A 14,027-nucleotide genomic window follows, 5' to 3' on the forward strand; every position below is an offset into this window, starting at 1 on the left:
CGGACTGCCGGCCGAGCTATTCAAACACGGCGGCGAAGAACTGATAATTGCTTCAAAAAAAAAATATCCCTGGCCGATCCAACACCGGGGTGTGTCAGGTTCTTTTTGAGGAAAACTCCTTTTTGCGCTGGCGGCCTCCGGCTGCGCTTGAAAAAAAAAATAACCCTGGCCGATCCAACAACGGGGTGTGTCAGTTTTTTTTGAGTAAAACTTCTTTTAGGCGTCGGCGGTCTCCCCGATCAAAACTCATGATATATTACGAAAAGGGGCAACGATTTATGTATTTGGGGTATAATCCTATTTTTTTATCATTTTTATTCGTTTGATAAATGTGTAATTATAGCAACACTTATTATCTGTCTATTATTATATAAAATGCTTATTGTAAGCAAATAACTAAATAATTACTTAAAATAAATGTGTAGAAACAATGTAGTGAAATATAAGTGTATAAAAAGTGCATAATATAAAATAAATAATTACTAGAAATCGAGAAATTGCAAGATAAAATTTGCAAAATTATCAACTTTAAATGCAAATATCTCGAAAACTATAAATTTGCGGCGGAAACAATTATATATATTCTTAATCTGGAGCATCAGCTCTGTCCAACCACTTTTAACCCTGAAATCGTGGGATGGTATACTAAGGCCGACCCGAAAGCAGAACGTGAGGATATGTATTCATGTGAAAACCATAAAGATTCCACTGCAGAAACTTAAGTACCATAAAGAATCAATGAGTGTTTGGTGAGAAAAACCTTCACAATTAAAGAAATATTTAATAGTAAGAGTTTTCTTATAATTCTATTTCGTCAACGGTTTCTGAGCTAAGAGAATCTGTTGGGAAAGGTAGAAGAGTATTTTGGATATAAGTTATGTCTTCGGTGTTTTGAAGTACTGTATTATTGTTTAAGAGTTGTGTGAGAAGAGTGCGTTCGTTTAAAGAGGGGATTGGGTTATTGTTGTTGTTTGATAAAGAAGGATTGGAAGAGGATATGTTTTATGAGTGTTTACTTGAATCAGTTGTATAGTTGGATTGTTGTGTGCATTGTTGGTAAATAATATTTCTGTTATTGTTGCTATTGATATGAGTAATGGAAGTATGAAAGGATTGGACTTGTTGTTGTTGTTGTTTTTTTTGTTATATTGGTTTTCTGATTTTTTTACTTATTGCTTCTTCTAAATTTTCTGTTGGTGAGACGTATTCTTTGTGTTTGTTGTTTATTTTTTCAGTTGCTTCTTTGTAACTACATTTATTTAGTGTTTTGTATGTTAGAATGTCTTTCCTTTTAAGTAGGGTGGGACATAGTTCGTGGTCCGATGTATGTTGTTGTCTACAGTTAATGCATTCTACTTTACTACACGGAGTGCTGTTATGGGTTGAAGAGGAGCAAACGTTACACTTCGGATCGGATTTGCAATGTTTTGCTGTATTGCCCAAAACAAAACAGTTTTTATACTGCATTGGGGATGGGATACAAGGTTCAACTTTAACTTTAAGCCAAGCGACATTAACTTCTTTGTAATTCATATGCGTTAAAGGAAATTATGTGAAGAGAGGTGTTTACAGTTTTACCATCTATGATTTTTGTAATTTTTTTGCACTCTGTTGCATCCTGTTGGCGTAGACCGTCCACTATTTCATTTTCAGTAAGACTAGCAAGACAGCTCTCATATATAACGCCTTTCACTGTGTTTAGTGTTGGGTGTAAATTAACGGAACTTTCACAAATGTTTGATAATTTTGTTGCTTTAAGGAATTTGTTGTTTCGTTGATTATTTCTAGTGAGAATGAGGAGATCTCTGTCTCTGGTAAATGAGACAGAACTGGGTGGGTCATATGTAATTGATTCTACGGCTTTTTGGGGAAGGAATATGTTAAGGGATTTTAAAGGTTTTTGACTGTCTTTGTTTTTAATTATAAGGATTTTGGGACAAGAGAAAGGGGAGAGGTACAGGGTTTTGTTGTTTTTCTTTAAATGTGGGAAGTCATGTGGATTTCTGAGGTTAGGAATTTTCTGTTTGGGTGATGGCTCCGCTCCCAAGACTGCAAAGTAGTTTTGGTCACCACCTCCAAGATCAGGGGCCATGATTGATTCACAATGAAAATTATTTTTTTTAAATTACACAAAATTCACTATATTTTAGTTTACACTGATTAATTATAAGTTTAATTATTAAGAGAAAGTCACAATCTTTTTAAATTGACACTTGACAACAACAAAATTGTTGAAAGCGAACGAAACAGGAGAAAAACAACCACTAAGAACGTGTTTACTGTTCGGCAGTCAATTACTCACTGTCACTCAAAGTTATTAATTCGCGTCAATGGACTTTTCATGAAATTTTTTTAATTTAGTACTATTATAAATTGTGATAAAACTGCTAAATAAATAACGAGATGTAGAAATAATACTCTAATGGGAATGATATGAAACATTGAACATTGAACGGCACCACGCTCGTTCTCGTACTTTTAAGACTGCTCCGTTTTGAAAATTATTGTGTATACATACCTCGGGATAGTTTTGTTTCTTTTTGTAAGGTTTCGGTGGTACAAGTGGACCAACTCTTTTTGGACTATCAATTCCACAAATAACATATTTATTTATCTTTTCAATTTCACCCATGGGTTCGTCCTGCACTACTCCGTTATTTTCGCTGTTTAGGTCGGTACAGTTGATGGTTTTTGCTTCGTTAGACCTTAGAACAAAGCGTTCATTCCCAGTCGAATTTAAATTCGGTGTGGCACTAGCACTTGACATTTCATTTTCCGCATTCAGTTTTAACATTAAAAACTGTTCTGGAAGATCCATCACGTAAGTTTAAATTACGAGCCTGCAACGAGAAAATTTTTAGAATAATATATTCTTGTGTCATTCGGTCTTTTTGAAAAAAAAAATATCTTATGGTCTAAATGGCGTCACAGAATCTATTCGGATTATATATAGTATTTAAAAAAAATATAAAAATAATTTGAGTTCATTAATTATACTTTTTTATGAAAAATTAAAAATGTAGTAAAACTAAAATACCCTTTATAAAAAATTTCCGTACAAGAACTTAATTTTAATTTTTGACGGCATGTATGACAGGTATATGATATAGTTTTCTGATCTGAATTATTTTTTTTAGAGTTTGTGCCCTTGACTCTTACAATTATTCTTGCGATATTTTGTAAAGATATTTTGTCAAATAAAAAAGGTTTCTTTACATAATTTGATTTTGATTGATCAGTATGTATGGCAGCAATATGTTATAACGGGTGATCCAAGTAGAAGTACTTTTTTCGAAGCCCTTTTCTAGCAGATCACGATTGATCATGGAAGGACTTACGCCTGAACAACGTTTACATTTTATCACGAAAATTCACGTTAGGTAAAGAATGTGTTTCGCTCAATTTATGGTCAACATAATCAGCCCACTGAGCTAACTATTCGCATCACTATCACCTAGTTTGAGACCTAGCATTCATTATTGGATAATATTTCACCGAATAGACCACGTCAAGCATGCAGTGAAGAAAATGTAGCAGCCGTAACTGAGATTGTGCATAAAGACCGTTGAGTCTTTTCGGACTGACGTATGGAACGACATGGCGCATTTAACGTCGAGATCTTAAATTGAAAGCGTTCAAAATACTGCCTGTACAAAAACTGAAGCCGCTCGACCTTCGTTTCGCTCTATGGGCTCTTGAAAAGTTCCAAGAGGATCCGCCCTTTTCGCGCCTCATTTTGTTCAGCGATGCGGCCCATTTCCGGCTCAATATGTATGTTAACAAGCAAAATTGTTCTATTTACGAAAAGCAACTTGAAGAGGTTCAAGTGCTGCCATTTTATCCAAAAAAAAAAACAACGGTTTGGTGTGGTTTTGTGGTTTTGGGGGCCCGTCCATCGGTCCATATTTCTTCAAAAACTATGCCGGTGAGAACGTAAGCGTATATGGCGACCGTTATCGCGTCATGATAGCCGACTTTTAGATGTCTGATATTGAAGCTCGTGATCTCGGCGACATTTGGTTTCAACAAGACCACGCCACTTCCCACACATCGCATTAATCAATGGATGTGTTAAGAGAACACTTCAGTGAGCAGATAATTTCAAATGCAAACTTGGATTCTTTTAGAAACACTTTTAAACTTAATATGAATTGGAAGACTAACATAGCCGTGATACGATGGCAGCCGCCCTTAGAATACAATCACCAAGAAGCAAAAATTACCTTGGTGGTACAACAAACTTTTTAACCTCTGAAAATCGGTTAGCAAGCTTTTCTTAATACCCCATATTGTTAGACTGATGACAGCTAGGCTTGCGCTGACGTACATTCCCGAGTTCTGGAGGACTGCGTAAATAATTTTCATACCTAATGTAGGAAGAAATAGACAATGAATTAAGATCAAACGTACCAATCGCATACCTCCATATACCAGTCAGCATTTATACAGAGCAGGTAGGTCCACTAATACTCCTCTGTGGCTCCACAGCTGGAAGGAGAACGGAGAAGTTGCCACCTGCGCCTGCTTAGACATCACAAACGCTTTTGAAATTGCGCCCCACGCATGAAGGCAGCGTTAATAGCGAAGTGGTTCGAAGCTCTTCTTCGTACTAGGATAGATGAGACCACTATAGAGGAGAATCTGATTCGCAACGATACCACAAGAATAAGTACTTTTAACGGACAATGGAATTCGGGGCCAGGGATACACGTGTAATATTACTTGTAATATATACAAGAATTCGCGGTGTTGAGGCGATTTCGCCTATTTTCACACTGTAAAATATAGATGCAAGCAAATTCCATAAAATATATGGTATTTCATTTTAATGGCAAGTAAATAGCTTAGAAAAAATTGTAATAATAACAAAAATTTGCAAGCAATGTACATAGCCTTCTACTGTTATTTTGAAGTTAAAATAGTTCAAATTCAAAACTTCAACACGACAGCGGATTGGACAGATGATTTTTTATTCGACTAATTATGTGTTTTTTTATTACTTTACTGTACTTAAAGCAAAACAAAACCCTTTATAAATTAGATGAAGTCAAAAAGTAGAGAGCAACAAAATGTAGATTTTGAAAAAATATGTATATTATTTATTTAAACATACAAAGAACTATTTCAACTCAAAGGCTGTGCTTGTTGCATTGGGCAATACTCCATGCCCATGACATCCATGCCAAAATATCTCGTCAACTGCATAAGTTTGCTGTACAAAGATTTGGATCGTCCAGTTTGTATGGCATACACAAATGACCAGCTTGAGAGGGATAAGAGGTGTAAACAATTTCAGATCGATATATTAAAAAGTGAAGGAGTAGTTCGTTTATATACAGACAGACGGACATACCTAAGTCGTCTCCACTTGTCATACGGATAATTTATGTACTAAATATTTTATAGGGTGCACCAAAAGTGCTAAATTTAATGTATGGAATATTTGAGAAAACATCAACCAAATGAATCTCCCAATTACATCCATATTTGCACATTATTTTTAAGGAAAAGTATTCAATTATTTTCGTTAACATATCACACATACTGACAAACCTAAGAGCTATAAAGTGAGATGGAAAGCCAAATAGGTAGGAAATCTCTAGACCGCATAAATTAGGCTAGGACAAGAATCTAAATTATTGTTTCACACTTTGCTATTGCGTCGTTTAATTGAACAACTAAAACGTTCAAATAAGCACTTTAAGGATTTATAGGGTTTTTCAGTAGGGCACTACAAAGGTTAGGGACAGCATTTCATTAACATCCTAAGATGGAAGGATATATAAAATTTATTACCGGAGTTCGGAGTCAGTGGCCTCAACTTTAAGATGGGGTTTTTCAATAAGAGAGCTAAACAAGTTTTCTAAAAAAACAAAAACGGTTTGGGATATTAATGAAATTCATTATTTCTGTGAAAGTACATTCGATGTCAGTATGTGTCTTGATAAAATATAAGTCTTGAAAAGGCAGCGGCTTTCCCCACACATGTGGTGAACAAAATAATAAACACATTTTTTATGAGACGCGCTTAAAGAAGCTAACAGGGTTGATTTCATAGAATTCACCCAGAAAACCTTCGCGGCAGAAGCAGTTCTGGTCCCACAGCGAAACCTGGAAAACCGGCCAACCAAGGGAGTCTTTTCGCCACATAGTGAAGACACATGAGGCCTTTCTTCTCGCCGCCTTCGTACGTAGCGTCATAAGCGTCGCGGTCTAAATATAAAGCTACCTTAATAGTTAACCATTAGAAACATCGGAAGAACTTTTCTGCAATACTACAGCGAAATACAGCATTATGACTACCATATATTGGTATCGACTAACTTCCAACAAGTTTTGAACACCATTCACAACGGAGCTATTAACCCGTTTATTATTTAATGAAGTTCGTGGGTTTAAAGAGTGCTATTATTAATTATCTTAATATACATGACCCTGAAGTACATTAAAAATGTCAGCTGTATTCATTGCTTGCGACGATTTTCATTTGTTAAAACAAATGGATAAAATTGAGACGATTTTACTCAGGAAAAACAAGGAAATGAGTTCTCCAAACTAAAAGAAATTGAAGCGGGAGTTCCTCAGGGAAGTATCTTAAGTCCACTTTTATATGTTCTGTACAAGAGACCGCTTACCGTTAGCACAGTATGACTGCCACTTTTGCTGATGACACCGCAGTCTATGCGTTGAGAAAACAGCAGAAAACGCTGCACGCAATCAACTCTGTAGTAAGTTTAACTAAAAAATGGAGAATAAAACTAAACGGTGGTAAATCGGTTCATGTAAATTTTACAAACAGAAGAATCACTTATCAACCTAAAAGTATTTTAGATGTCTGCATACCATATGCAAATATAGAATATATTGGCATAATGTTCGATGCTTGATTACGTTGAAAAGAGCATATTAAAATATTTAACTTCATCTGAAATTGTCGAAACCTGGCCACACACAACAAATTACTTCTTTGTAAACAAATAATCAAGCCGGTTGTTGTTGTTTTAACGGTTATCAATCCTCGTAAGGATGCTAAGGGTTATGTGTGTTGTCATCGACGTCATCTAACGGGAAGCCCAGGAAACGTGCTGTTACGACGGGGTCGGACCAAAAGGAAAAGGGTGTTAGATGAGTGGGGTTGGTAGGGCATGCAAAGAGGTGGTCAGTGTCATGCGGAGACTCGTTGCATGCAGGACATACATTGGGTATGTCAGGGTCTATTCTGGATCAGTAGGAGTTTAACCGGCCACAATATCCAGAACGAAGCTGCGCTAGGGTCACTCGCGTTTCTCGCGGCAACTCGAGCTCTTCGTCTGCGATGGGTGGTGGTTTGACTCTAAGAACGCCATTCACGGGAAGGGAGTCGGTGAAGGTGTTAATGGATCCACTGTGAATGGCGGTCAGTACCTGTCGAAAGTCAGTTGCGTCCGAAGTCCGGTCGGCGTACTGTACGACGTCGTCGACGTTGTCAAGGAAGGACCTTTTGATGCTCCTAGGAGGCGATTCCGCTCCAAGCAGATGGCTGAAAGGGTGATATCTATGAAAACATCCCAGCAGGAACTGCTTGGAGAGTTCATTATGCTCCTTAACTGGGAGCATAAGCGTCTCACTGTGAAGGTGTACGATGGGAGACATCAAAAGGCATCCCGTCGTGGTCCGGAGTGCAGTATTTTGGCAAGTCTGGAGTTTCCTCATCTGCGTACCACTGCATCCAGGCGACCATATAGGTGTTGCGTAGTTGAGGACCGGCCGGCCGATCGTCTTGTATGTTGCCACCAACGTTTCTTTGTCTTTTCTCTGCCGTATAGCGACTTGAGGATTTTATTGCGGCTCTGTACCTTGGCGATAATCGTGGTCGTATGGGGAGTGAAGGAGCATAGACTTTCAAAGGTTACACCTCAAATAATAGGGTTATTGACAGTCGGAATTTTCACGCCATCGACTTCAATATTAAGCTCAAGTCTATACTCCTTCGTCCAGTTCGTAAAAAATGATCGCTGTGGATTTGGTGGCGGAAAGTGTGAGGTTCCGTGCAGTGAGGAAACGAGAAAGGTCGGAGAGGTAGTTGTTGAACACATGCCATCGATTCTATTGCCCGAAGTCAATATCGTGCAATCATCTGCGTACGAGGTTATGGAAACCCCCTCTGGTGGCTGTGGGAGTTTCGAGATGTAGAAGTTAAACAGTAACGGGGAGAGGACACCACCCTGCGGAACCGCCTGTTTAATTCCTTTCAGTTTAGATGTTTCACCTCGAAATAGTACGGATGATTGACGACCGTTCAGGTAGTTCATGGTCCACTTCTTTAACCCTGGAGGAAGCGTGGTTTTCTCAATGTCCTGCAATAGCGTTGTGTGGTTGACTGTGTCAAACAAGTCCAACGCTACGAGGATCGTTCTCCCACAAGGTGGTTTCTCGTTGAGGCCACGAACTATCTGAGCATTTATGACGTTAAGTGCTGTGGATTGCTGTGCACTTTTCAGAATCCATTCTGGTGGCTGGCTAGGCTCAGGTGGTGAGTGAAGGTCGGGAGTAGCAAGGCCTCAAGTGTCTTCACTACTGGAGAGAGGAGAGTTATCGGACGATAAGATTCCCATTTGTTGGCGGGTTTCCGAGGTTTCAGTAGTGGGACCACTCTTCCGACTTTCCACACATCGGGTATTTGAAGAGAGGTCAGCGACAGGTTGAGGACCTTGGTGAGATAACTTACTCTCGTCGAGCCTAGATGCTTTGGCATTAGCATGTTAATTCTATCAGGGTTAATGGATTTAGAGGATTTTGCTTTGTTGATGACACTCTGAACCTCCTCATCGGTGAAAGTAAGTGGCGTGCAGTCATTTGGCATTTTGCGCAGCCGTCGGTTAACACATCTCTTGGCTTTATCTACCGAAGGGTGCAGTGTAAACTGCCGGCTAAAATAGCTCGCGCACTTCTTCGGGTCCGAAGAGGCATGACCATTGATTTGAACTTCAACTCGGTCGTAGTGTCTCTTTGGGTTAGACAAACCTTTGACAGTAGCCCAAAGCTTACTCACACCGGTGGAGAGGTTGCAGGACTTCAGGTGCTCTATCCATTTCGTCCGCTTATGTTGATTTACCATACGCCGAATTTCCAAATTGAGATCCCCGGGATAGGCATGGCGTAAGGTGTCGCGCTCGTTAGCTAAAACGGCTGCTTCGGCTGGAAAATTGGAGCGGATTTCCGCTATTCTTCCAGCCGGGATGAAGCGAGCGGTAGCTGCGGAATCGACGTTCGCCAACGCGTGCGTTCGTATGAATGGGTATAGCGTTGAAGGTGTTCTCAGTAAATTCTTTGAAGCCGACCCAGTTAGCTTTATTAAAGTTAATGAAGGTACGGTTGTCCACAGAAACGAAATCGGGAGGTTTCCCGAGTTCTCGTTTTAAGTCAGAGTGGGAGCTATGTTGCCTGTTTGAGCTCCTAGGGACCGTGGAGGTCCTCTGTGGGCCACTCGGGGTGAGTGGAGGCGCATCGCGCGAACTGTGTGCAGATTGCACAGCCGTAGAGGCTGTGCGCAAAAAGGCTCCATCCAAACTCCACCTCGGTCAGGTGTAATACATGCAATGGATGGAGCCATCTTAAGACCTGCTCAGGCCTTAAGACTCAAAGGGAGTGGACCACGAGTTACGTAGCCCCATGTTGCCTACGCAATACTGCGACACTTGCCAGAAGAATTCTTCCGGGCCCGGATTGGACTAAATGCCAGCACGAGTCAGGTGCCAATGATAGCAGTATTAATATTATACAACGTTTTCAAAACAAAGTGGTAAGAGGCATTGTAAATGCTCCTTGGTACAGCAGAAATGCTGATATTCATCGAGATCTATGGGGGAATACAGTCGCCGAAGACGGAGTCAGGCCCACTAGAAAAGACTTAATGCACAAGTGAACGATGAGGCGAGAAATCTTCTCTAGGCACATGCCTCTCTAGTCGATTATGTCGAAAAAACCACATAGATTAGTAGGAAGATAAAATTTAAATGAATTAATTACATACCATAATTTGTTTTTAAGTTATTCAAATCAAACTGCTCGTTAGTTTTTGAAACTAGTTGAATACGTTGAAAGAATCCAAGTGGAAACTAACACATACACATGGTGTAACTCATAATCCCTATGTATTATCTATTAGGTGTGCAACTAAGTTCCCGCGGTTTGTCAATAGATAGCTCCAGCAGTTATTGGTGATCGATTTTGTTATATCCAAACCGTGATAAACTTAACCCAGGCTTTGGTAAAATAAACTACGTTTTCACATTAGTGATTTTTTATGTATCATAAACTTTTGGCTTTGCAAATATGTTTCAGTTTCGCCAAATAATCATTTGCGCGAACTGTTATTTTATTTTTATTTCTTTCAAAAATCAGCAGCGGAAGCACATCGGGAACTCCAAAATTATTACAGAGGTGCTTCACGAAGTCAAACAATAAGAGTTTTTGTCGCATCAAAGACATCGTATTCGGTATTAACCACCGTCCATGTGAAATAAGGCCAAAAACCTTCGAAGACGGTGAATTGGAAAAGTTGCACTTATGACCACTACTAGAATTGGCACGAAAAAGCGATTCTGCTGCATGACAACGCTCGGTCTCACGTTGCCAAACCCGTTAAAACTTACCTGGAAACGCTTAAATGGGAAATCTTTCCCCATCCGAAATTCCCCAGACATTACACCACCCGATTATTATTTGTTCCGTTCCAAGACACATGGTCTGGCCCAGAAGCAGTTCTACTCATAAGACTCGAAAAATGGATAGCGGGACTAGAAGAAGAGTTTTACTGTAATGTTTTTTGAGCTTTGCCAGGTAGGTAGGAAAAAAAATTGTGACTAGCGAATAACTCTTTTGACACTATTTCCTTACAATAAAATAACATTTTCATTACAAAAACAGCGAGAACTTAGTTGCACACTTAATATTTGCATAATTTATTTCGAACATGCTGCCCTCCCTTTCTAACATACCAAAGAACCTTCCAGTAGCAAATACCAGTGGTCAAATAACGTATAAATACCTGCAATAAAGGTGGGTTCTTTATTTTGAACACACTAGTTGGCACTGGTAGGTAATACATTCCTCTCAATGGTACTATTGCACAGCCGATATATTGCATTACTAATTACTTAATAATATATGAATATATGGAGGATGGAGTCATGTGTAGAAGTTCACGCAGGTGAGGAAACTTCTCTTATCGCTATTCACTTGGAAGTGGCCAGAAACGATTCTTTTACACATGGCTCAAGCAGCTCACTACTTCCGGTCTTTGACCAAGTATCCTCTGGGTAGCCTAAGAACATCCGTTCGAAGGCGAGCTAATGTGAGAAGGCGAAACATCCCCTACATAGGGTTGTGCGTTGGGTTTGGGACCCGCCACGTAAAAAACAATACCAATGAACAGTAAGCGACAGCCTCGGATGAGAGACCCCCCTTTTGATGACGACCATGGCAAACGGAATAAGGACTACGATTTGAGGGCATGCACCTGGAATGTCCGGACCCTTAATTGGAAAGGTGCCGCTGCCCAGCCTGTTGATGTCCTCGCAAAAATAAAGGCTGACATCACCGCCGTCCAAGAAATGCGATGGACGGGACAAGGACAGAGACGAGTAGGTCCTTGTGACATTTACTACAGTGGCCATATAAAGGAGCGCAAGTTTGGTGTTGGATTCGTGGTGGGAGAGAGACTCCGTCGCCGAGTACTATCATTCACTCCGGTGAACGAACGTCTAGTCACAATCCGCATCAAAGCGAGGTTCTTCAACATATCGCTGATTTGCGCCCACGCCCCGACGGAAGAGAAGGACGAGGACGAGTTTTTTAGATGTGCGTGCGCTCCGAGGACCTAACATCGACTCGGTTGCAGCCAAGATTCGCACCCGCCTCTGTGCAGCAAAAAACGCACGCCAACAAACACAAGGAAGATTCGACGTCGAGAAGCTGCAATCACAACAGACAGCCGAACGATTTTCTACTCGGCTTGCACTCCTGCTCTCTGAGAGCACTCGTCAACAACTCGGTATAAGGGAACTGTTTGACGGCATTTCAAATTCCTTACGCACAGCTGCAAGCAAAGCCATTGGTTTTCGGAAAATGCAAAAGAACAGCTGGTACGACGAGGAGTGCCGTGTCGCAGCGGAGAGAAAACAAGCTGCCTACCTCGCAACGTTACGATCGACCACTACACGTGCGGGATGGGATAGATACCGAGAGTTGAAGAGGGAAGCGAGACGCATTTGTAGACAGAAAAAGAAAGAGGCCGAAATGCGTGAGTATGAAGAGCTTGATAAGCTGGCCGACAGGGGTAATGCTCGAAAATTCTACGAAAAAATGCGGCGGCTTACAGAAGGTTTCCAGACCGGAGCATACTCTTGTAGAACCCCCAAAGCTGATCTAGTGACCGATGCCCGGAGCATACTTAAATTATGGAGGGAACACTTCTCCAGCCTGCTTAATGGCAGTGAAAGTACACGCCAGGAAAAGGCGAACCCGATTCCCTAATCGATGACGATGGAGCAGACGTTCCATTACCCGACCATAAGAAGTTCGAAAACAACTGCTCGCCTGAAGAACAACAAAGCGGCAGCGGCCGACGGATTGCCGGCCGAGCTATTCAAACACGGCGGCGAAGGAATGATAAGGAGCATGCATCAGCTTCTTTGTAAAATATGGTCGGACAAAAGCATGGCCAACGATTGGAATTTAAGTGAGCTAAGAACAATCCATAAAAAAGGAGACCCCACAATCTGCGCCAACTACCGTGGGATAAGCCTCCTTAACATCGCATATAAGGTTCTATCGAGCGTATTGTGTGAAAGATTAAAGCCCACCGTCAACAAACTGATTGGGCCTTATCAGTGTGGGGGAAAAGACCCGTGAAAGAAGAATCGACACACACCACCTCTTCGTCGATTTCAAAGCTGCTTTCGACAGCACGAAAAGGCAGCCTTTATGCCGCGATGTCTGAATTTGGTATCCCCGCAAAACTAATACGGCTGTGTAAACTGACGTTGAGCAACACGAAAAGCTCCGTCAAGATCGGGAAGGACCTCTCCTTATCGTGCGACTTCTTCAACTTGCTTCTGGAGAAAATAGTTCGAGCGGCAGAACTAAATAGAGAAGGTACCATCTTCTATAAGAGTGTACAGCTGCTGGCGTATGCCGATGATATCGATATCATCGGCCTCAACACCCGCGCCGTTAGTCCTGCTTTCTCCAGGCTGGACAAGGAAGCACAGAAAATAGGTCTGGCAGTGAACGAGGGCAAAACGAAATATCTCCTGTCATCAAACAAACAGTCGTCGCACTCCCGACTTGGCTCTCACGTCACTGTTGACAGTCATAACTTTGAAGTCGTAGATAATTTCGTCTATCTTGGAACCAGCGTAAACACCACCAACAATGTCAGCCAGGAAATCCACCGCAGGATTGCTCTTGCCAACAGGTGCTACTTCGGACTGAGTAGGCAATTGAAAAGTAAAGTCCTCTCTCGACGAACAAAAGCTAAACTCTATAAGTCGCTCATAATTCCCGTCCTGCTATATAGTGCAGAGGCCTGGACGATAACAACAACCGATGAGTCGACGTCGCGAGTTTTCGAGAGAAAAGTTCTGCGAAAGATTTATGGTCCTTTGCGCGTTGGCCACGGCGAATATTGCATTCGATGGAACAATGAGCTGTACGAGATATACGACGACATTGACATAGTTCAGCGAATTAAAAGACAGCGGCTACGCTGTCTAGGTCATATTGTCCGGATGGACGAAAACACTCCAGCTCTGAAAGTATTCGGCGTAGTACCCACCGCAGCAGAGGAAGAGTAAGACCTCCACTCCGTTGGAAGGACCAGCTGGAGAAGGACCTGGCTACGCTTGGAATATCCAATTGGCGCCACGTAGTGAAAAGAAGAAACGACTGGAGCGCTGTTGTTAACTCGGCTATAACCGCGTAAGCGGTGTCTACGCCAATTAAGAAGAAGAAGAATTACTGAATAAAGAAATGCAGCAACCATA

General features: G+C 41.2%; 1 protein-coding gene across 11 annotated transcripts in view; it reads right to left on the reverse strand.

Annotated features, from left to right (window-relative positions):
* Positions 1–14,027, reverse strand: part of LOC126765675 (uncharacterized) — a 784,771-nt gene that overhangs the window by 469,534 nt on the left and 301,210 nt on the right. For 5 of the 11 annotated variants that reach the window (XM_050483365.1, XM_050483360.1, XM_050483363.1 and 2 more), the window contains one exon: positions 2,519–2,840. In XM_050483365.1, coding sequence (XP_050339322.1) covers positions 2,519–2,818 — 300 coding nt within the window. In that variant the 5' untranslated portion in view covers positions 2,819–2,840. Of the gene's footprint in view, positions 1–2,518; positions 2,841–4,223; positions 4,368–4,410; positions 4,776–14,027 lie in introns of those variants that run through there. The other 6 variants (XM_050483361.1, XM_050483364.1, XM_050483366.1 and 3 more) reach the window with 3 other exon arrangements.

Source organism: Bactrocera neohumeralis, unplaced genomic scaffold (genome assembly GCF_024586455.1).
Source record: "Bactrocera neohumeralis isolate Rockhampton unplaced genomic scaffold, APGP_CSIRO_Bneo_wtdbg2-racon-allhic-juicebox.fasta_v2 cluster11, whole genome shotgun sequence".
Lineage (NCBI taxonomy): Eukaryota > Metazoa > Arthropoda > Insecta > Diptera > Tephritidae > Bactrocera > Bactrocera neohumeralis.